This window comes from Erythrolamprus reginae, chromosome 4 (genome assembly GCF_031021105.1).
Source record: "Erythrolamprus reginae isolate rEryReg1 chromosome 4, rEryReg1.hap1, whole genome shotgun sequence".
NCBI classification, from domain to species: domain Eukaryota; kingdom Metazoa; phylum Chordata; class Lepidosauria; order Squamata; family Dipsadidae; genus Erythrolamprus; species Erythrolamprus reginae.
This window is the reverse complement of record NC_091953.1, coordinates 23,457,752-23,482,468: the sequence shown is the minus strand read 5'-3', so window position 1 is coordinate 23,482,468 and position 24,717 is coordinate 23,457,752. Positions and strand designations below refer to the sequence as shown.

At 39.6% G+C, this 24,717-nt stretch overlaps 1 protein-coding gene across 3 annotated transcripts in view; it reads right to left on the bottom strand.

The window, feature by feature from the left end:
* Positions 1-761: 761 nt before the first annotated feature.
* Positions 762-24,717, bottom strand: part of TNFRSF19 (TNF receptor superfamily member 19) — a 144,239-nt gene continuing 120,283 nt past the window's right edge. For all 3 annotated transcript variants that reach the window (XM_070749779.1, XM_070749781.1, XM_070749778.1), the window contains exons 5-10: positions 22,996-23,081; positions 12,611-12,775; positions 10,616-10,741; positions 9,880-9,982; positions 7,570-7,937; positions 762-2,309 (exon numbers count right to left, since the gene is read on the bottom strand). In XM_070749779.1, coding sequence (XP_070605880.1) covers positions 7,577-7,937; positions 9,880-9,982; positions 10,616-10,741; positions 12,611-12,775; positions 22,996-23,081 — 841 coding nt within the window. In that variant the 3' untranslated portion in view covers positions 762-2,309; positions 7,570-7,576. The remainder of the gene's footprint in view (positions 2,310-7,569; positions 7,938-9,879; positions 9,983-10,615; positions 10,742-12,610; positions 12,776-22,995; positions 23,082-24,717) is intronic.

Here is a 24,717-nt window from a genome sequence, read left to right as displayed (position 1 = left end):
ATGAAGATAATGAAATGGAGAATAGCTTTTGCATTTTAGGATCACCTATCAGCTATAAAGTAATAAAGCAATATGCCGCACATGACTAGCACATGAAAGGGCAGCAATGAAAATCTGAGAAAAAAAATATACAGATGCTGTGACCCACAAAGATCAGCATCATGCAGGCAAAAGTTGGACTTTGAATAAGAAGAAAGGAAAGATACTGAAGTTTTTGAATGTTGGAAAAGAGTCACAAGAAAACATCAATCACCAAGAAAATAACAGTTCACAGAATGAGTCAGCCAAAATTTTTGTTTAAAGCACAAATGGGCAAGTTATCATATTTTGGAAACCTTATACAAAGACCTAGCTTCCCTGATAACTCCTTAATGTTGGGAGAGACTGAAGAAAAAAGAAGAAAAGCATGGTCGGCAACTGTACCACTGCACGTTTTGAAGGGACATAGCATGGACAGACTTATACTGATGAGGGTCCATCTATGCAATCATCACATTCGACACCAACTTGATGGATCACAATCAACCATTCAATCCTTTTGCATATATCACTGTTTGACATGGGCAACATAATCAACACGAATTTAGTTGAATAAAATATTTTAGGAACAATATATTATATGTAATTTATACTTCCTAGTTTTTCGTTTTTTAATAGGTGGGCGGGTGAGTAATCTAATGTATATCTAATCTAATTATATAAAATGACCATTGTCCATAGATAGCATAGATAAAGGTGACAAAATTAATTTCTGAAAGAGCTTTCACAGGTGAAATTTCTATACATATTTTATCAAAGGTTTTACACAATACTGAAATGCATGTCAGATTATTTACAAAGTTTACATAAATATGGTTCCTCATGCAAAAATTATATAAACGTGAATTTTGCAATAATAATGTTAACACGGTACCCTGCAAACCTAACTGCCTCGGATGTCTGACCTTACATCTTAGTTTTTTGTAGGCCTTACCTTTCAAGTAACTATGTATAAGACTGCACCCCCTCAATTATGCATATGTGGATTTAAAAATGTAGTTTTTAAGACTGCAATTTTATCCATATCTACTGAGAAAATAGATCCCATTGAGTTCAATTTTTTATCCAGAAGGAAGAGGGAATAGTTTCAGATTGGCAGAACTATTCTAATGCTCTACTACTATTTTAAAGAGATGAAATAATTACTGATGTTTACCTCTCTACCTACTTTTTCAGGCAATGGGGTTTTTTAGGAGTCTCAACTGCTGAGCTATATTTCCCCCTAGTTTGGAGACATGGAAAAGGGTTGGAAGTGGTAGAGAGTTTCAGATCCTGAATGCTTTCTGCTCTAACTCAGCTCATTTCTTTATTCAAAAAAAGAAAAGAAATGTAAGGAATTCTAGGGTCTTAAGACACTGTCCAAGGGGCCAGAGGCATTTATAATTTTAGGTTTTATTTCAAACTTTTTTTAAAAAAAATGTATAAAAAAGCACATTAAATTTCACTAATATAGTAAATGCCCGGTATAACTAACAAAACATACCTACTGAAATAAATGGCATCTAATGTGTTTTTTTAAAATTATAGAATTCTGCCAAACACCAGCATATAACAGCAGTTATTTATAGGTGAAATATTTCATTGAAAATTGGAGTTATATTACCTTCAGAGTAGGCAGCACCGAACCTACCGGGACTTAGTTCAAGATAAACATCAGAGCCTTGCCCTACAAAGGCTCTTGAGCACCACTGTTCAATTTCTACAATGTTCTTTCTCCATATAAACATTTATGCAATACTGAACTGTGACAGCAGAGGATATTTCCAAGTTCACAATAAATAAGTATAGACAAGTGAGAAATTTTCATTTTTCTTAAAAAGGATTCTTTGCAGTGCTAGTATTCTTGGCACATTCACAGGGATTCAACACAGCTTTGTTGCAAATCCTATCAAATGCTTCCTTTTGCCAATATAATACAGGATAAATTCCCGTCACACATCTGCTGTTAGTACATATACTCAGAAGACTATTCTACCGCTTGTTATTCTTACATAATCTCCTTAGTTGTGAGTTCAATCCATCAAACTATGTCTGAATGAGGGGCAACCCGCAGTTAGCTGCCCCCTAGACCCCCGTCTTTGACCACACGGCTCCTTGAAATCTTCTCATACAGCTGCTTTGTTGCAAGTCCAACTGCCAAAGAGCTTTCAAACGCTGCCAATTTATTTCAGCTATTTCTGAAACAGTACCACTAAGACCCAGGCAGCGTTCCATTCACAAATGTTAGAGAAGAGGCACTCAATTTAAGGGCCGCCAGGGCCGTCAGATTCCTAAAAGAAAGAAAAGAAAAAGAGAAAAGAGAAAGAAAGGTGTTAAGACAGAATACAGCAAGTCTCTCTAATTGTTCTCCTCCATTTTATTGGCGATAACTTAAAGGCTTTTGTATGCCACTTAACTTTTCAAAAACCCATACTTAATTTTTTGAGTTTAGTAAATATTTCATTTCTCTTATTTGGTGCGTTAAGTCCATTAACATTCAATGAGATCCATTTAATCTGTTGACCCATTTTTGTTAATTTTTTATTTTTTTGTATTTTAAGGCTTTTGACTTTCTCTTGCTAATCTCGTCATAACTCTTTCTCTCTTTTCCTTAAAACCCACCACCTCTTTCTCTTGATATTTTCCTTCTTGGCATTTCAGATCAAGGATTTTTCAATCCTAGTCAGAGAAAACTTGGTTTCATTTTCAGAGGATCTCATTAGTTCCTGAAAGATGACAAGAACTGCTAAGCCAAACACAGGATCCTTTTTCTCAGCTCTCTGCTAGCCTCCAAAGTTGGTAGAAACCTCCAGAGTGGAAACTACAACAGGAGTGACTGAAGAATCCTAAACCCCATTTGACACATCCAAAACCCAATGACAAATTTGGAACGACTCTAAATAAAGAGACGCAAACATTTCTACAGCCAATAGAAATGTTATGGAACAACTGACAATTAGACTCCTTCTCTTTTTCTCTGTTTATTCTCCTATCCTAACTCACTCCTGCATGCTCCACTCCACCGTTTTGGAGGACCAAGTTGCAGTAGTGTCCCGCTTTGGGGAAGTAGAGGAACTCATACCAGGAAGAGCTGTTACCCCATAGAAATCACCCCGCCCCTTTCCCTGCTTGCATTGAAATAGATTCTCAAAGAGAACTGGTCCAGACAATATTTTAATTAGATCAGGCTTTCTCTAATATTATTTTTTTGGCTTGCTCTAAAACTTGACTTTTTATTTATTATTAAACTGCCTTGATTTTACTCCAGCATGGATGCTTTAGACTTCTTTTCCCATGTAAAGTTAATTACTGACAGTCATTTGTAGTAAGATATAAAAGTAATAAATACCGCATTTTTGGGACTATAAGACACAACTTTTTTCCCCTAAAAGAGGGTGGAAATGTCAGTGCAACTTATATACTGAATACAGCCATTTTTGGCTTTCCGAAGCCCCACCCCCATGTTTCATTTTAGTGAAAAATGGGCCAGTTTTTTGTAAAAATGGGATGCATAGAGTGTTTGGGAGGCCAGCAGAGTGCTCATGGGGGCTGGGGGAAGGCAAAAACATCCCCATTTTTGTGAAGAATGGGCCATTTTTTTTTGCAAAAACGAGGGTGTTTTTGCTTTCCCACAGCCCCCATGAGAACTCTGTAGGCCTCCCAAACCCTCTGAGCACCTCTTTCTTTCTTTCTTTCTTTCTTTCTTTCTTTCTTTCTTTCTTTCTTTCTTTCTTTCTTTCTTTCTTTCTACCTACCTACCTACCTACCTACCTATTCTGCCGGCGTGTCCCAACCGCCCGTAATTACAGGGTAATTAGTCCAGAGAGACACACACCACATGATAGAAGGAAAACCACAAGTCTTTATCAACAGAAAAGCAAAGGGATGTCAAAGGGATTTTCTGGTACACACAAGGCACAGGTTAAATGCAATCCAATTTCTCACCCAGTAACTGGGAAATTGAGTCCAAATTCCAAAGTCCAGAAAGTCCACAGACAGTCTTGAACAGCAAAACCACGATCTTGACGAAACTATGAATCAGATAAACTTCCACAAGGCTAAACCAGCAGCCTGTTCTTTTTATCTGTAGCACTAATTACAGCAGCCCCACCCAACCACAGGTAGCCTCACTTATCTCCTGTAATAATCCTTCAGTTGTTCTCTCCTATGCATCACTCTACGCATGCGTGGATGTGTCATAAGTTCTTGTTCAGAATCCAGGGATGATAAGGATGATTGATCTCCTCCTGGGCTGTCTGCCAAACTCCCCCCTTCCCTGCTACCCACACTTCCTTCGTCAGAGGAGCCTTCGTCGGGAGATTCTATCGGGAGCAAAACAGTCCTGTGGCATGTGGATGTTTCCCCCACATCCACCTCCACATTACTTGGGGCAGGAGCTGGGCCAGAGCCAACCACAACACTATCTATCTCTACCTACTTACCTACCTACCTACCTATCTATTAGATTTCTATGTCGCCCTTCTCAAGGCAACTCAGAAAAAAAAGGGGCGCAAGGAGGGTTTGGGAGGCTTGCAGAGTGCTTCCTGGGGTCCAGTAGGACAAAAACCTTTCTTCCCTTACTTATGTCTTTGAAATCTTAGTGTGTCTTATACATTAGTGTGCCTTATAGTCCAAAAATACGGTAAAATATACAAAATACCAACCCAAAAAAGAAGTTTTAAAAATAACCTTTTTCAGTTATTTTCTCTTCCTTCATTAATTAATTAATTAATGAAAATTATTATTCCAGACTATAACTGTCTGGTTTGGTGCTGCAACCCAACAGGACCGACACAGACTTCAGAGGATAATCAGAATTGCAGAAAAAACAATTGCTGCTAATCTGCCTTCCATTGAGGATCTGTATACTGCACGAGTCAAAAAGAGGGCGGGTAAAATATTTACTGACCCCTCACATCCTGGACACAAATTGTTTCAACTCCTACCCTCAAAACGTCACTACAGAGCACTGCACACCAAGACAACTAGACACAAGAACAGTTTTTTCCCGAACGCCATCACTCTACTAAACAAATAATTCCCTCAACACTGTCAGAATTTCTACTAAATCTGCACTTCTATTCTACTAGTTTTTCTCATCATTCCTATCACCCATTTCCTCCCATGTTGACTGTATGACTGTAACTTGTTGCTTATATCCTAAGATTTTTATTAATATTGCTTCTTCATTGCTTATTTGACCCCTATGACAATCATTAAGTGTTGTACCACATGATTCTTGACAAATGTATATTTTATTTTATGTACGTTGAGAGCATATGCACCAAGACAAATTCCTTGTGTGTCCAATCACACTTGGCCAATAAAAATTCTATTCTATTCTATTCTATTCTATTCTATTGCTTAACACAGGGGTCAGGAACCTTTTTGGCTAAGAGAGCCGTAAACGCCACATATTTTGAAATATAATTCCGCGAGAGCCGTACAATATGTTTAAAGGGCCATTGACAGATCAATCGCTCCAATGTTCACTTAGTACAGCAAGGAATGCTCCTCCCTGCTGTATAAAGCCACAACTGGACTGAAACAATGGTAATTAGCAGTAAAAAAATTAAATAAATAACTTACATTGTGAGCTTGCGATGCATGACATCAGTCCAGCAGTCTGGCTTCTTCTTTTTCCTGCGCATGACTGGAAGCTGGCATTCTTCCCACCTGATGTTGAGAGAATGCCAGCTTTGAGGCATTCGCAGAAGAAAGAAGCTGGAATGTTGGACATGTCACACAACGCATTGTAAGTTATGTCAATTATCTATTTTATTATTTTACAAATCTCTATGCACACTGCACATACCTTATTTAAAGTAAAAAACAAAATGGGAACAAATACAATATTTAATATTTATTCTTCCTCTTTCTCTCTCTCTCCCTTTCTCTCTGTCCTTCTGTCTTTCTAATTCTCTCTCTCTCTTTCTCTGTCCTCTCTTTCTCTTTCTTTCTCTCTTTCTTTATCTCTCTTCTCTCTTTCACTCACTCTTTGTATCTCTCCCTCTTTCTCTCTCCCTCTCTCTGTCTCCTGCTTTCTCTCTCTCTCCCTTTCTATCTCTCTTCTTCCTTTCTCTCTCCCTCTCTATCTTTCCCTTTCTCTCCCCCCTCTCTCTTTCTTTCTCTCTCTCTTCTCTTTCTTTCTCTCTGTCCCTCTCTTTCTTTCTCTCTGTCCCTCTTTCTTTCACTCTGTCCCTCTCTTTCTTTCTCTCTGTCCCTCTCTTTCTTTCTCTCTGTCCCTCTCTTTCTTTCTCTCTGTCCCTCTCTTTCTTTCTCTCTGTCCCTCTTTCTCTCTGTCCCTCTCTTTCTTTCTCTGTCCCTCTTTCTTTCTCTCTGTCCCTCTCTTTCTTTCTCTCTGTCCCTCTTTCTTTCACTCTGTCCCTCTTTCTTTCTCTCTGTCCCTCTCTTTCTTTCTCTCTGTCCCTCTCTTTCTCTCTGTCCCTCTCTTTCTTTCTCTCTGTCCCTCTCTTTCTTTCTCTGTCCCTCTTTCTTTCTCTCTGTCCCTCTCTTGCTCCTGAGTGGGCCGGGCCGGAAGACCCCGCGTGGAGCCCTCGCGACGCCTCACCTGGGTTTTTATACCGGAGGAAGGGAGGGAGGGAGGCATTCCTTCATGCACCCCCCCCCCTCGCCTTCCCCTCCCTGGCCCGGAGCTCCTCCCCTTTTTAATTGCTCCAGCTATCAAAAGGGCGATTACCATCGGCTCCCCTGTCACCCGGGCGGCATTTCCTCCACGCCCCTAAACGAAGCGGGGGGTGGGGGGGCTGTCAAAAGCACAGACTCCCGGCCGCTTCCGAAGTGAAACTTTTTTTTCTCTTTTGTCTTGCTGGAAATTCCGGCGGCGATTCTCACCTGCTGCAAGTCCCCGGGACGCCTCGGCTGCAGGTTGCAAAGCTCCCCCCCCTACACTCTGGGAGCGGTGACTCACCAGGAGAAGACCCACGCGGCTCCTCTGGGGGCCTTGCGGAAGGCGGCGGCGGAAGCCCCCATGGCCGGCGCTGGGTGTGAGGGAGGATGCTTTCTGCGCGGGCGGAGGCCCACCCTCGCCGGAAGAGCTGCCCATCTAGCAGTCCCGCTGCCCCATTGGCCGGCAGGGGATGATGGGCAAGCGACGCCTCGGGGAAGGAGGGCAGGGCGGGAAGGGAAGGAGGGGGCTGGCGGGGGTTTAGGGAAGGGGAGCCGAGGCCAGCCTTGCAGCTCCTCGGCGGGAGGAGTCGAAAGCCACCGGGAGAAGACTGGGCTCAGCAGCAGAAGCGCCGGGCCCGCCCCCCCCATTATTCAGGCTCTCTTCGGGGTTGGGGAGTTTTTGGCGGGCGCCGGGGCCCGGGGCCCCCCAATTTTCCAATTTGCCCGGGGCCCGGGACAGCAGTCCCAGTAATACCCGTCTATCGGTGGCCCTGGGTGCATGCATCCTTCCCATAGACAGGTAGGAGCCCTGTCTGCGAGCCAGATACGGCCATCAAAAGAGCCATATCTGGCTCGCGAGCCATAGGTTCCCGACCCCTGGCTTAACAGTTTCATTTAAATTATCGCGATAACGGTGCTTACCTGTTTATCAGTTTGTTCTGTCATACTCTGTTACTGAAAATGGTTCAGCAGCCAAAACCTCATTTAAGGGAGCAGTGATACTGGAAAGTTCAAGTGATTTTGTCAAGCTTCCAAAATGAGGGTTTGTAGACATGACTACATTTAAATCCTGTTTGTTATCTGAATCCATAGTGTCTCTTTCTATCTCTAAGGGGCTGAAAAGATTTTCATCTTCTCCCACTAGTTCAGGGTATGATTCAGAGAAAGAAATACTATCACAACATTCTGGTTTTTTGATGAGAGGCCAAGCATCTGAAAGATCTCCACAAGTGGAATGTGAAAGAGAACCAAGAAATGCTGGAATCATTTCTCCAACAGAATTTGAATTCCTGTAAAAAGTTGAGAAACAAGACAAAGATTCAACGAAAACATAATACACTGCTAAAAAAAAATAAAGGGAACACTTAAACAACACAATATAACTCCAAGTAGATCAAACTTCTGTGAAATCAAACTGTCCACTTAAGCAACACTGATTGACAATCAATTCCACATGCTGTTGTGCACATTTAACTTTGCACAGAACAAAGGATTCAATGAGAATATTTCATTCATTCAGATCTAGGATGTGTTCTTTGAGTGTTCCCTTTATTTTTTTGAGCAGTATATATAAAAAATATTGACCCCAATGTGATAATTGCATATAAAAGTGTGATTTGTGTCAAATTTCTGTGTTTGGGGGCAAAAAGGTGGAATGAAGATATAATTAAAAATTAATAATATAATTTTAATAATATCATTTTATAGCATACTGTTAGTTATAATTATTGCAAGTGACAGAGGAAGAACTTCAAAATGCAGGAAATAGACACAACAAAATTATGCTTTTCACTACTAACAAAAGTGTGACACAACTGAAAACAATAGCACAGTAGAATATAGTTAATTTTAAAGGGACGTAATGGTTCAGTGGCTAAGATGCTGAACTTGTCGATCAGAAAGGTCAGCAGTTCAGTGGTTCAAATCCCTATCACTGCATAATGGAGTGAGCTCCTGTTATTTGTCCCAGTTTCTGCCAACCTAGCAGTTCAAAAGCATGTAAAAATGCAATTAAAAAAATAGGAACTATCTTTGGTGGGAAGGTAACAGCACTCTGTGTGCTGTATGTATGTATGTATGTATGTATGTATGTATGTATGTATGTATGTATGTATGCATGTATTTATTTATTTATTTATTTATTTGTATGCCGCCCCTCTCCGTGAACTCGGGGCGGCTAACAACAGTGATAAAAACAGCATGTAACAATCCACTACTAAAACAACTAAAAACCCCTTATTATAAAACCAGACATACAAACAAACATACCATGCATAAATTGTAGAGGCCTAGGGGGAAAGAATATATCAGTTCCCCCATGCCTGACTGCAGAGGCGGGTTTTAAAGAGCTTACGAAAGGCGAGTAGGGTGGGGGCAATTCTGATCTCTGGGAGGAGTTGGTTCCAGAGGGCCGGGGCTGCCACAGAGAAGGCTCTTCCCCTGGTCCCGCCAAACGACATTGTTTAGTTGATGGGACCCTAATTGGTCGCTGGGATTCATGGGGCAGAAGGCGGTCCCAGAGATAGTCATGCCAGCCACATGATCATGGAGGCATCTTCAGACAGCTCTGGCTCTTTGGCTTTAAAACAAAATGAGCACCGCCACCTAGAGCTGAGAATGACTAGCACATATCTACAAGGGGAACCTTTACCTTACAGTTAATTTGCTTGAATTGGCTTTTGCCTGCATACATTTTCACTTTCAAATTAGTGATTGAATCTGTCAGAATGACTAAAAATGTAGAGGATATATTCTAATGTACAATGGTCCCTCTACCTAAGAATGGCTCTATTTACGAACTTTTCTAGATAAAAACCGGGTGTTCAAGATTTTTTTGCCTCTTCTCAAGAACCATTTTCCACTTACAAACCCGAGCCTCCAAAATTGTAACCGGAAAAGGCAGAGAGAAGCCTCCATGGGGCCTCTCTAGGAATCTCCTGGGAGGAACCAGGGCTGGAAAAAATGGGGAGAAGCCTCTGTGTGGCCTCTCTAAGATTTCCTGGGAGGAAACAGGGCCCCTGTCCTCCCTCTGGTTTCCCCAATCACACACATTATTTGCTTTTACATTGATTCCTATGGGAAAAATTGCTTCTTCTTACAAACTTTTTTATTTAAGAACCTGGTCATGGAACGAATTAAGTTCGTAAGTAGAACCACTATATCATGTAATAAAGACAAACAAATATTCAGTAGAAGAGTCAGCAAAAGGCAGAAGTTAAAAACCTGAAGTACCTTTCATGAAATGTAGTCTGAGAGTGAAAAGGACAGCTATGACAGCTATGTTCAAAGCTACAGGACTCATCACAGCACAACGATGGAATCAAATGCACTGGACCTTGAAAAAAGAAAACCTTAAATAAGAAAGTGTATAGAGTTTTCTAGAAATGCAAATAATTTATGCTTGTTGAGACTAGCTATGAGCTGGTTCACACAAGTCCCATAGTGTATAGTTGACACATAGTGATAACAGCTGTTAGCCTCTGGCTCTTGCTTCTCTGTTATGCAAGAAAATGGGGCTGTTTAGGTCTCATTAGAATTTAATGCCTAGCCAAACAATCCATCATCCATCCACTTTGGGGAAAGGAGAAAGTGAGGGGTAATGATATGGGATTATGTTCTATATAAGAATCATATTTGAGAATGCCATAACACAGGGCTCATATCTGCTCTTATACTAAATCTTCATAACACATTTAGTCTTTGCGGTGGCAGTGTTGCATACAGCCTTCACATAAAGTTTTAATCATAGAAACATACATTTTTACATTTGTAATTTTGATTTGCTTTCTATTATTAAATTCTAGTAATTCTATTACATTAGCCCTATTGGGATCTATGCTAGTGTAACATCTTGCATACTAAATAGCAATTTATCCATAGTTACTTTACTAGGCTTCATTCAAATTTCAGCCTCAATGTGTTTCTCCTACTTAGACTAAGCCAGCAAGTAATATGAGACCATACTTACCACACATCTGTAATGAATCCTGCTGGCCCTGGCAGCATGTTCTATGTTCATATATATTAAGTTGTGATCTATCAAAACATGCAAGTTCTGAACCTTCGTAGTGAACATCCTGTGATTGTGCAGACCCTTTAGAACAGAGAAGATATTGGCACCGGGTGTTAACCCATTTTATTTGCATTTAAATTATTCTATAATCATATATAGTAACATTATACTTTCTTTTAACTTAGAGCACCCATTATAAAAGTTTTCACATATTATAAATTAAACCATTTTCTTGGAAGTTGTTGCTTTAAGCCTATTTCAATATGTTCTAATTCTGGAGCCCCTTTATTAAGGAAATACTTGGCAGAAAAAAATCTGAAGTTCCAACAAGAACCTAGAATAATTGTTAGAGGTTTACAATAATCTGTAATTCTGAATAACATATCTCCATTTTTCATAATTTTCTAATTTAAACAATCTAAATATCTAAAAATCTAAATACAACTGAGAAGCACGAAAAGTAGCCATAGCTACCATATTTTTCAGAATATAAGATGCACCGTTTTCCTCCCTAAAAGAGGCTGAAAACTTGGGTGCGTCTTATACTCTGAATGTAGCTGTTCTTGAAGCTTTTTTCCCCCAGCCCTACTAACTAGGCGCTAACAATCTTCCCATCTCTTGCAGACTTTTTCATTGTTAATCTCTCCGAAAAATGTTTTTCCAGCCCTTAAGTCTGTGTAGGCTTTTTTTTATTGCTCTACCTACTTACTTACATATTTATTGGATTTCTAGTCTGTCCTTCTCCAGCAGACTCAGGGCGGCTTACATAATAAAATCAATACAAAAAGTACAAAATCTTAAAAAACCAATATAAAATCTAATCTAAAGCCCTTGCTCCAAATAAGTTTCTTTCCAGCCCTAACAAGGTGCTAATGAAGTTCCCAGCTATTACTGGTTTGCAGGCTCTTTCATTGTTACACTGTCTGAATAAGGTTTTTTTTTTAAGCCCTAACCAAGGGATAAAATAAGGTGCTGAAGCTGACCAGACTAAGGAAGCTAGCCAGATGAATACCCAGTAGGCAGATTTCCTACCCCTCTATTTTCCTCCCAAAAACTAAGGTGCATCTTATACCCTAGTGCGCCTCACACTCTGAAAAATATGATAACCGCTAACCTTTCTTCTGGTTCTCAGAGTTTTCACACTGCAACATGAATTTGGGATATTAATTTTGGATGTATTTTTGTATGATCTTTGGATTGGCTCACAAAACTCCAGACAAAATCAAGACAGATATAGACGGAGAATATATTCAACATATTCACATGATTTATCCTTTTTTTTTAAAAAAAGTTTTTTATTTACATATAAACAATAGACAATAAAAAACAGACAATTACTCTACAACAAAACAATACACAGTACACACAAGCAATTGAAGACAAGCAAGTAATATGATTTATCCTTTTTGATGTAATTGAGCCAAGATGGCACAGCAGGTAGAGTGCTGTACTGCAGGCCACTGAAGCTGACTATAGATCTGCAGGTCAGCAATTCAAATCTCATCACTGGCTCAAGGTTGACTCAGCCTTCCATCCTTCCAAGGTGGGTAAAATGAGGACCCAGATTGTGGGGGCAATAGGCTGGCTCTGTTCAAAAGTGCTATTGCTAACATGTTGTAAGCCGCCCTGAGTCTAAGGAGAAGGGCGGCATAAAAATTGAATGAATAAAATAGATAGATAGATAGATAGATAGATAGATAGATAGATAGATAGACAGACAGACAGACAGACAGACAGACAGACAGACAGACAGACAGACAGACAGGTCAAAATTGCATTCGGGAAACTATGAATCCACTCCAGGTTACGCTTAAGTAACAGTTCGAATCAAAATCTTGGTTTTCTGCACAGACATTTATTAGATGGTAAAACTCAACATAAAGGGGACATGAGTAAGAATATGAGTAATAAATGTAATGTGGTGGCGGGAGTTGGGGGAGAGAAACTTACAGTTTGGCTTCTTTTCCATGAACTGTCTCTTGCAATAGATAACACACAGGATGAAAAGTGCTGAAAGTACAGTTGCCAGTGCACTGCATATCACAGCAGCGAGAGCAGTGTCTCGTGGGCTGGAAACAGTTGATGGGATTTTCACCAAATTAACTTTCGTGGTGCCTGTATATAAATAAAAAGTATACCTCTTATTGATATAAAATTATAGGCAGGGAAGAACAAAGATTCAAAGCTCTTTAGGCATATGTGATAAATCCTTCTAAGAGTTTACACCGCACAGCACAGACAGAGTAATAGAATTGGAAATTTGGAGTTTGTTCATATCCAGAGCTTTTCAGATTGCTTTGTTTGTTCTAGGAGAGGTAGAACAAACCCTTACCCCTAATATATGGGGAAAGAACATCATGCTCTATATTTCAAGAAATGGGTTGGAAGTTTCACCCTAACTGTGTGCACAATCAACACAGTAGCATATTGAATAGCACATCAATGGCCAACACAGCAGACGTCATACCAAGGAAGAGTAGACTTAAATGCAAATATGATAAAACTATTTCATTCTTTATCTAATTTTCTGGAAGCTGAGGACATAAGGAACGTAAGTTATCGCTTATAAAATAATCTGGTTATAACCTAAATTACTTGACTGTTTACATCTTGAGTAGAATGGTTTTTTAAAAGGTATGCTTTTTTCTCAAATGGAACAAAAATGAATTACTTAAGTATATTTTCATTGTCTGTCAACAAATTTTGTGTGTCAATAAACTCTGAGCAAAACTAATAAGGCCACCAAAGTACGTACAGATCACATTCCTGTAATCTTGTAGTTTAATGAGCTGTAGGCAAATGTTTAGTTAGTAATTAATATGAAATGTAAATGCCTTCACTGTCCTTAAGGGTTAGCTGTTTTAATAAATACATAAGAGAATCTATTCAGTATAGGTTAATCATTACCCATACACCATTCCCTCTCAGGAATTTCAAGTTCACTTAAATCTGATAACTAAGCAGCTATTTCTTTGTTAATAAAAAGTAATGATTAAGTTAAATATCTTGCAGACATCCTATACGTAAAATAAACACTCATTCAGCCCCTGGCAAAGAAGGATCCTAATTATGGGATTGACTCAAAAGATGAAAGACTGGTTCTAGTATTAACTTGCGTAAAAACTAGTTAAGAGAAATACTGACTTTATCAAATCTCATGGCTGAAATTAACACTTTCTTTCCTCTTTCCAGAAAAATAAGCAGATGTACCAGTGCATGCACAATAGGTAACTGTGGGAATAAGAAATCTTACAGTGTGTTACATCCAGTAATGGGCAGCCCAATTTTTTTACTGCCACACTGTGGGTGTGGCTTATTTTGTGGGTGTGGCTTAATGGTCATGTGACTGGGTAGGGGTGGCTTGCTGGCTATGTGACCAGGTGGGAGTGGCTTGAACGATCATCATCGTTCAAGTGAACTGTTAAGCTCTCGACTTACAACCTTCCCAGTGTTACTGGCTGGGGTGACAATTTACTTTGTGTTTCCCGCGCTCTCCTTCCTGGGTCGCCCGCCCGCCTCAGGCTGGGTAGCTAGGTGAACGGGTGCTGCCAGAAGCATAAAGGCTGCTAGCGCCACTTCCACCCATGCCTTCTGCTTGTCCCTCAGGCGAGATGTGGCTGTGTGAGGTTGGAGGAAGCTGGGCAGGAGAGAGAAAAGCTTGTCTGAGGCCAGGAAGGAAGAAAAAAGCAAGGAGCACAGATGCAACAGCAGCAGCAGGGGGAAAAAGGAGAGCTGAGCCGAGATCAGTAATCCAGGAAGTGACAGCCGCCGATCAGCTGGAGCTGCGCACGCATATTCATTTCCGCTGGTGGAACTGTGTTCCACCCCATCCTGCCTACTGCCCATTCCTGGTTACATCCCCATTTAACTTGTTCTTTCTCTTTAACTAGGAAGTACAGCTCCATGATCTTTCAAGAGGCCTACCCAAAACATACTTTCTCTACAACCATTTAGCATAACTAAGCAGGAAGAATGGGGTGGGGGGAACATGTGGGTATTTCCATGGAACTTAAAGGTAAAGGTTTCCCTGACCAGTCTTATCTGACTCTAGGATGTAATGCTTGTCTCATTTCTTGGATGAGGGAGCCAGCATTGTTCGAAGATAATTTCCAAATAATGAATTCCGATAATATATACCAAAGGAGCATGGAAATGATATCTATTAATCTACTCACATTTGCACGCTTTTGAACTAATAGGTGTGCAGGAGCTCGGGCAAGTAACGGGACCTCACCTTGTTGTGCAGAGTTCGGGTCTTGAACCCTCTCTGACAGCTCTACAATTGACAAGCTCAGCGTGCTTCCGTCCCCTGTCCAATTGTCTCTCCTTATCTCATTTATCTTTTCTTCCTTTCAAATTTGTTCACCTATACTTTTATATCTTTTCTTCTATTCCTTTCTTTAGTTATATTACTACATATCTATTCTCTTCAATGTGTATTATGTATTGGACTAACTAACTAACTAACTAAACTGACTGACTGACTGACTGACTGACTAACTAACTAACTAACTGTTCTGTCTGGGTGCCCCCAGACTTCAACACCAACTGGAAAAAGCAGCCAGACACGCTGGTAAAAGCAAAAGCACTTTATAGTTTGAAAAATAAACACAGAGAAAAACCTGTTCTTCCCAACAGGCAGGCTATGAGACTTCACAGCAGAGTCCTGATGGCCAGACAATACAGCAGACTTCTTGCTGGCACACCCACCACTGTAGAGAATAAGACCCACACCTTTCCCCCCCAAGGTTTCAGTATTCAAAGTCACAAACCAGAATTCCAAGACGCCAAAGATCACAGCCAGGTCCCAGGACTCCCAAAGATAATACTCCACAAGCCAGGAAGGGTGGGTCTGCCTTTTCAGCCTTTCCAGAGAGCACCACACCCAAACCCAGCTGTTGCCTCTTTAGTGCTGAAAGTACCTGGCTAATTGTCCCCTTCGTTGTGTTGCTCTTCTCTGCCGGAGATCGATTATTGCTTGTGCATTTTCACCTAAGGAATCCAGGCTGCTTGCTGGGGAGAGCTCCCTCTCGGGGGACTCTGGCTGTCCTCCCTCTCCCTCAGCCTGAGATTCCTCCTCCCCGTCTGCCTGAACCTCCTGTTCCTCATCCTCCCCCTCTGAGCAGGAAGCCGGCAGAGGATCAGCCGTTCCCTGAGGGGCCTCAGACGGAATCACAACACTAACTAACTAACTAACTAACTAACTAACTAACTAACTAACTAAAATCTTCAACTGCTGAGCCATAGTACTCCATATGGAAAAGAATCTGTACCTCAAATATACATTCATCCAAACCTTATCTAGTGCTGTGTGGATAAATATTTAAAAATCAGCTTTGCCAGTTCCATTGCCACTGCCATACTGCTAGTTTCAGAACAGCTAATTGGAGATTTTTATTCATTATGTGTCTGTTCAGAAAGGAGGCTCAGTCAAAGGAGAAAAAACCACCAAGTATCTTAAAATAAATTATAAGAAAACATTGATTAAAAAATATTCCTTAAATTAGCTAGCAATAGCACGGTATCTCTAAATTGGCATACACAAAGGTTACTAAAAATATTTTTGACTTCTGGGATGAACAGATTTTTTAAAATGCAGCTTTTAAAAGGTTGGTCTTGCTGAACATGCCCAAATGTCATTTTTTGTATAGAATAAACTAATTTTGATAGTTAAAAACACTGGCCAGAGTGAACCCAAACTTCATTAAAGAAATGCTGGTATAGTCGATACCAAGACACAGTTCATTTAAGTAAGTCTAGAAACTTGTTTTGTTTCATATAATATACTGCAATCCATATTTGTGGTAAAAAAAATATATGAAATAACGATTCCCATCCCATTTTCTTGAAAAATAAAACCAGAAATAGAGGGAGCATAAGAGGATCCTGGAACAGAATTTATTAAACAAATGTTTAAGGGCCAAATTATGGTCGGCAAGGAAGCAATTCAATTCCTTTAATCAATATCTTAGTGTATACTGAGTTGGCATCTGCCTCCACAGCCATATGCTAAGTTAAAAGTATTATGAGAATGCCTTCAATATCAGAGTTTTAGATTCTTTGTTATAAAGAGCAGAAACAAAATAGTTATGTTTTTAATCAATTTGTATTTATTATACAAGGGCAATTTTTCATCTCTAATATCCCTTGGGCTGCCTTTCTGTCTATTGGCTCTGTTCAGACAAAAGCATTAGCTATGGTCTAGGCATTACTTGTTTCTCATGTTTGTCTGGACATGAAGATGACAAATTACTATGGAGATGAAATGTAAATGGAAAGTTACTTTAAATATTAAATCTTAGTATGAATCCTCCTGATTTTAAACAACTACTCCATTCTTGAAAGGTTGCTTTTAAGTGTGTGCATCTTCCAAATGTAGAAATATATTTTCCATATTTCATCTAGCTATTTTATCTAATGATAAAAAAAATGACTCAATAAGTTCTGCTTTGGCATAAATGTTATTATATTTGATAATATTAGAGAAGCATGTTTCTTTTAAAGGTAGAATTAGAAACTAGTTTGATATTCGATGAATATGTGATAATTATAGTTCGTTTCCCTTTTATTGTTGTTTTGATCTTTTTTAAAAGTTAGTTGCTGATTCAGTGTTTAAAGTATTTTCTGTCTTTGTAGTTTTTTGTCAAATTTGCTGAGGCAGATAATCTATAAAACAAAAAGTTTTAGCAGGGATCTAAACTGCATGTTCACATGAACTAAGAACTTATTATTCTCCTGAAATAATAATTGTAAATATACACGTAGTTGTCAATTTAACAATCATTCTTTTAGCCATCATTTAAAGTTACGGCAACATTGGGAAAATGTGGCTTCCCAATGGTCCTCGCAATTGTTGCATCTTCCCCATGATCACGTAATTTAAATTCGGCTGCTTGGCAACCAACACCACTGACAACACATTTACTCTCCAAAAAGACCTTGACTTTGTCTCAGATTGGTCTAACACATGGCAACTTCAAATATCAACCAACAAATGCTCTACCCTCCATCGGCAAAAAGAATCCAAACCTCATATATAAACTGAATAAACAAATTATCACAGCCAACCCACACTCAGTAAAAGACCTTGGAATACTAATATCAAATGACCTAAGTGTTAAAGCCCACTGCAACTATCTATCTATCTGTCTGTCTGTCTGTCTGTCTGTCTGTCTGTCTGTCTGTCTGTCTGTCTGTCTGTCTGCCTGCCTACCTACCTACCTACCTACCTACCTACCTATTTATTAGATATTTCACCAGAAGAGCCCTTCACTCCTCCACTTGAAACAGAATACCCTATGAAAATAGACTAACAATCCTGGGTCTACAAAGCCTAGAACTACGGCGCCTAAAACACGATTTAAGTATTGCCCACAAGATCATATGCTGCAACGTCCTACCGGTCAATGACTACTTCAGCTTCAACCGCAACAACACAAGAGCACGCAACAGATTCAAACTTAATATTAACCGCTCCAAACTTGAATGTAAAAAATATGACTTTAACAATCGAGTTGTCGAAGCTTGGAACTCATTACCGGACTCAATAGTGTCAACCCCTAACCCCCAACATTTCTCCCTTAGACTATCCAAGATTGACCTCTCCAGGTTCCTAAGAGGCCAGTAAGGGGCATACATAAGTGCACTAGTGTGCCTTTCGTCCCCTGTCCAATTGTCTTTCCTTTATCTCATATATCATATATATTTTCTTCCTTTCATATATCTTCTCTATTTTTACATATTATCTTTATATATATTACTTCATGTCTATTCTCTTCCACATGTATTGTGTATTGGACAAATGAATAAATAAATAAATAAATAAATTTATGCTGGTTGGAGCATCCAAATTGCCATTTGTGATCTTCTGACAAGCAAAGTCAATGGGGAAAGCCAGTTTTGTTTAATGACTATGTGAGTCACTTAACGGCCACAGTGATTTGCTCAATGAATGTGACAAAAGAGATTCTAAAATGGGACATGACTTCTTACTTAACGACTTAGAGATGGAAGTGCTGATCCCAATTGTGATTGTGAGCCAAGGACTACCTGTACAGGTAGGTCTCGATTTATGACAGTTCACTTATTGACTGTTTGAAGTTACAACACACTAACTTATTGCCATTTCCCATATTTAATGGCCACTGCAGCATCCATATGATCACATGGTTTGCATTTGGATGTCTGACAACTGACTCACATTGATGATGGTTGCAGTGTCCCAGGATCATCTGATCATCTTTTGCAACCTTCTGATAAACTAAGTTAAAGGGGAAGCTAGATTCATTTGACAACAGCGTTACTAATCTAACAAATGCAGTGATTCACTTACCATCGGTGATAAGAAAGATTGTAAAATGAGGAAAAACTCACTTAAACATTTCTCACTTAGCAGCATAAATTTTGAGCAAAACTGTAAATTATAACCCTAACCTATACTTCATGCTGATTCATATTTTTTACTTCTTTATTCTAAATTTAATAACTAAAATTACATTGACGTGCTTTTTTTCCCCAAGGCCTTCAAATTTTTGAAAATCCAGTACATTATATGTATATTATATCTAGCAGAATATAATATACAGTGCTCAGAAGTGCTTCCTGTATTTTCTGCAGATTTATTTGTTCTGATTTCCACTTCAACATATGCCACAGCATTATTTGCTATTACTGAATGTTTTGGAAATGTTTACTCAAGAGTGATTTCTCTTCTTTTGCCTTTTATTTTCTTTTTAGAAAGTCCTTTCAACTTTCTGATGGCCTTTTTACAACCCGCAACCAGCTTTTTCATGAGTAAATATTTAAACCATAACTCTGTTTTTAAAAAATCTACCGATGGAGTGTAGATGAAAGCAGTCCTGAAATTTATAGCTAGCTAGGTAATAATCAACTGTTATCAACATTTTCTGATCGTTATTAATGCTGCTATCATATTATATGATCATAGAATTTTAGCCTAGAAAGTCTAGGACCCAATTTAGCATTCAAGAGTAAACAGTAACACACTGTAATATAGTGTATCAGCGTACATTTTGGGGAATTTCTAAGAAATTGAACATTATTATTATTTATTGGATTTGTATGCCACCCCTCTCCGTAGACTTGGGGCAGCTAACAACAGTGATAAAAAAACAACATGTAACAATCCAATATCAAAACAACTAAAAAACCCTTATTATAAAACCAAACATACATACAAACATACCATGCATAAATTGTAAAGGCCTAGGGGGAAAGAGTATCTCAGTTCCCCCATACCTGATGGCAAACGTGGGTTTTAAGAAGCTTACGAAAGGCGAGGAGAGTGGGGGCAATTCTAATCTCTGGGGGGAGTTGGTTCCAGAGGGCCAGGGCCGCCACAGAGAAGGCTCTTCCCCTGGGTCCTGCCAAACAACATTGTTTAGTTGACAGGACCCGGAGAAGGCCCACTCTGTGGCACCTAACTGGTCGCTGGGATTCGTGCAGCAGAAGACGGTCCCGGAGATAAACATTTAGACTTTTGCCCACATAATTATTGTGCCAGCTTTATTTACAATATGCTAAAGTTTCAAAAAAACCTGGAATAAATTAGTTAATTTGTGAAGCAATTTTCCTAGTATTAAAGCATTATAAAACAGTTTAATATTCAACTATATACATAATTACCTACAGATGTAGGGAAATCTTCAAACAACATATTTCAACTTGATGAAAACAGCAACAGGTTTCATATTACTAAGTCCTGATTGTTGTTCTCCATAAGGGATCTTTCATTAAGTGCTTCAGTTTGAAAAGCTTCTGTTTTATTTTTCCAATTAGCAAAGTTATTTCCTACAATATTCCTGTCTTCATAGTTATTAAAATGTCTCTTTCAATTTTTTAAACAATTAAAAATCTGTATTTCTCCTAAAATTGAGGCTTTGTGAGCCTAATGATATACTTCATTAATACTAATATACCTCTTGCTCACATTGTTTTTTTATTGCATTGTTGATTTTATTGTTACATTTTTAATTGCTTTTTACTGTGGTTGTATTTATGGTTGCTGTTAGCTGCTCGGAGTCCATTTTGGAGTGAGCGGCATATAAATACAATAAATCAATCAATAAAATTTTGTCGAGTTGCCAGTCCCAAACCTATCACACACAAATGCTGTCAAATTGTTTGGTTTATTTACTATGTAACTAGAATGTTTTAAATCAGCAGCCTCCAAACTTTCCAGCTTGATGGCCTGGTGGCGGAGGGGGGCTCTCCGGTTCTGAATGGACCATGGCCCAGTAGTGAGCCACACCTTGAGAGTTGGGGGCCCCTGTTTTAAATAAAGACACGGGTAGATTCCATTAATTTTGCTGCCTTCATTTTCCATAAAAATAACTTCTTGCATGTACTTCCTGTACCTATCATCTATTAGTCAGGCTACTGATGTCAGATATAGTAACAGTACAGTATTCTCTCATTTATCGCGAGTGATACGTTCCAGGACCACCCACGATAAACAAAAATCCGCAAAGTAAGGAAGCTATATTTAAGTATTTATACACTATTTTAAGGCTTTAAAGGCTCCCCCACAATTTTACGCTACATAAAGCATTCCCATTCCCTTAATAACCATTCCCACACTGTTCTATGCATGTACTGTACCTTTAAATTTACTGTAAAATGTTTTTGAATTCTTAAACCTACGCGGTGAAACGATGTTCATGTGAAATTGCCTAGTGTAGGAGAAGACTCAAGAGATGGGGAAGTTGTGCACAGATGAAAAGTAAACAACGCACTACAGTACTGAGCCAATCAGGCTCTGGGATACAAAGCAGCACTCTCTGGTTGGTCCCTTCTCCATCAATCAACCAATCGTGTGTTGTTTACAATCTCATGTAGACAAGTAGCATCTCAGGTGGGCTTGTTCCACAGAAAACCCGCCCAGTAGCGAGAATCCGCGATATATTTTTTCCATTAATATTTTATAAAAACCCACGATGCACTGAGTCCACGAAAGGTGAACCACGAAGTGGCGAGGGAACACTATAATACATTATGCTTAAAAGTCATATGACTTAAGAGTTGCCACACCATGAGAACCATGCCATACCATACAAACACCTCACCTATTATGGCAGACACAATAGCTGCTCCAAATAACACATGCATGGGAGATTGCACAGTGTACTAGCAATGATCTCAGTTGACTATCAGAGCTGAACAGTTCATGAGAGAGATTATGTGAAACAGTAGGAGGGAACATTCATCTTGCACTGCATATCTATTTTACCTGTCTGCTCTTGCTTGACTATATAACCCATCATTCCTATCACCTGTTACCGTAATCCACAACTTATCCTATACAGTGGTACCTCTACTTACGAGCTTAATTCATTCCTTGACCAGGTTTTTAAATAGAAAAGTTTGTAAGAAGAAGCAATTTCCCCCATAAATAATGCATGCGATTGGAGAAACCACAGGGAGGGTGGAGGCCCTGTTTCCTCCCAGGAGATTCCTAGAGAGGCCCCACGGAGGCTTCTCCCTGCCTTTTCCGGTTACAGTTTCGGAGGCTCGGGTTTGTAAGTGGAAAATGGTTATTGAGAAGAGGCAAAAAAATCTTGAACACCTGGTTCTTATCTAGAAAAGTTCATAAGTTGAAGCGTTCTTAGGTAGAGGTACAACTGTAATGGAGCCTACCATCAATGTACAGGTCATTAAGTAGGTGATCAGGTGCCTCAGAGATAGGGTAGATCCTTAAAGGGCTAGTGCAGGTCCAGGCCAGCTTGCTCCAGGCCTTCCAAGCCCTATCTCACCCCATCTCTTGCGGCTCCCCAGGCATCATCCTGCTTTCAAGTTGGCCATTCAGCCAGGTGAAGGAGTGAAACAGACTGGCAAATGGTGGACATTTACAGCCATCTGGCCACCCAAAGGACCTGCAGGAATCAACCTGCTCCTCACCCAGGGCCAAGCAGTACCTACCTTACCTTTTAGGGGTGGGGTTGCACAGGAGCCTGGCAAGGCTCCGCTCTCTTGCAGACATTGTTGTCCTTGTGGCAGCCTTGTGCTTTTCTCCCAGCAAGCAGTACTTCTCAAGAGAATATAGGAAACATTTTTTTTAAGGAGGCTTCACAAAAGCCCACAAAACATATGGAACTTCTTCAGAATTACTCTGTTGACCTCTCCAGGCAATAACTATGGACATGGAGCTATAACACAAACTGGAGTCTGGGATTGATATTGCTAAGTGATGCGGTGGTAAAGTGTGAAATTATGTGACCCCATTACTTAGCGAAAGCAATCTGGGCCCATGCAGGTTGTTGTGGTAACCAGGAAAATGCAGTTTATGTCATGAATATTTTAATATCAGAAACACTTACAATGTGGTTCATAAGGAGGAGGTGGATCACCACAAGGAATACATTCCATATCCTGAAAGCCCCCAAGCTTTGTCTTTCTATAAAATCTGGAAGACACAAGGAAAATATCGCATTTCTCAAATCTGAAAAAAAAAAACCAACTCAATACAGAATTATGCTAATAAAACCAATAAATGTTATTGAAATAAGATGGGATCATATAAGCTGGGATTAAGCAAGAGGTTCGGGTAGTGATATTCTTCCGATGGGCAAGGACAATTTAATGCTTTATTGGACAGAAAAATGAGGGCAGCGGTGAGCACAGCAATGAAAAATGATGAGATTCATATCAAATTCACGAGCACAGGCAAGATTTTTCTTTTTCTTAAGTTTTATGAAGATTGTTTTTAAAATGGTGAAGAGTACTATACAGAACTAGCTAAAATGGCAGGAAGCAGTGTGCTGAATTCTGGCAATCATAACACTGAAATCCATCATTGCAACCCAGTGCATTATGGAGAAAACAAAAAACAGGTTTCTAGGCTCACTGCTCCCATAAATCCTACACGTTGTTCAAGCCTTTGGCCTAAAATCCTGAAGTGAATTTGGTGACACTTTTGTTTTGTCTTCATTTATTTTACTATAGCTTGTTGTTACTCACTGTTACTTTCTGACCTCTGTTCAATTGGAAATCTGATGGGGAACTGCATTTGCATTTGCTTGAATGCCAATGCAATTTTTCTGCAAAATTAATTTATTAGACTCTTGGATCGTATTGAGAGGTATAGTCACACTGAAACCAGCATAAATTAATTATTTCCCCCCAGATTTCCAACTCATAACTGGGAGGTCAAGGAGTAGGGAGGGCTATGTGAGCAATTCTTCTTTGGCCATTTTTAAGATCTCCACATTTCCACCTAAAATATGGTATCGCTATCTCTCCTTTATACATATCTGAACAATATGTACTGTATAATGGAATTCTGAAGAAAAGGAAGTTCTGCTATTGTGAGATGACTTTTCACCCTAAGAGCAAGGCTTCAGAATATAATCACATCTGGAAGACAAGGTAGAAGGAAAATCTGGAAGACACAGTAGGAGGAAAATCTAGCAGACTGACTTTGATGTAATACTTAATACTAGTGATGGGCGAACCCAAAGGTGTTTAGGTTTCACGCAAAGTTCGGCCGAACCCGAACTCCAAACGCTGCATGACGTCAAAGCTCTGCCCCCAAAATCCCATTTTTAAATTTTTTTTAATTTTTATTTTTACGAAAAAGGATGCCGCAGCAGCGCCACAAGCAAAGGGAGGTCTTTTCATGTAAATGTTTTTATTTATTTTTACGTGAAAGGACCTCCCTTTGCTTGCAGCACCACAAGCAAAAGGAGCTGGGGAATCCCACGAACAGATTCCGGGGGCGGAGCTTTGACGTCACATATACCAGCAGGTGGCTAAGCATGCCAAGGTGATCACTTCTTGGATTCCGGGAGCGGCACTAGAATAATGGAGGGAGGATGGAATCCAGGAAGTGATCACCTTGGCGTGCTTAGCAACCTGCCGGTATACATGACGTCAAAGCTCTCTGTGTGGGATTCCCCAGCTCCTTTTGCTTGCGGCGCTGCAAGCAAGGGGAGATCTTTTCATGTAAAATTTTTTTAAAAAAATTTTACATGAAAGGACCTCCCTTTGCTTGCAGTGCCGCTGTGGCGTCCCTTTGCGTAAAAATATTTTTTATTATTTTT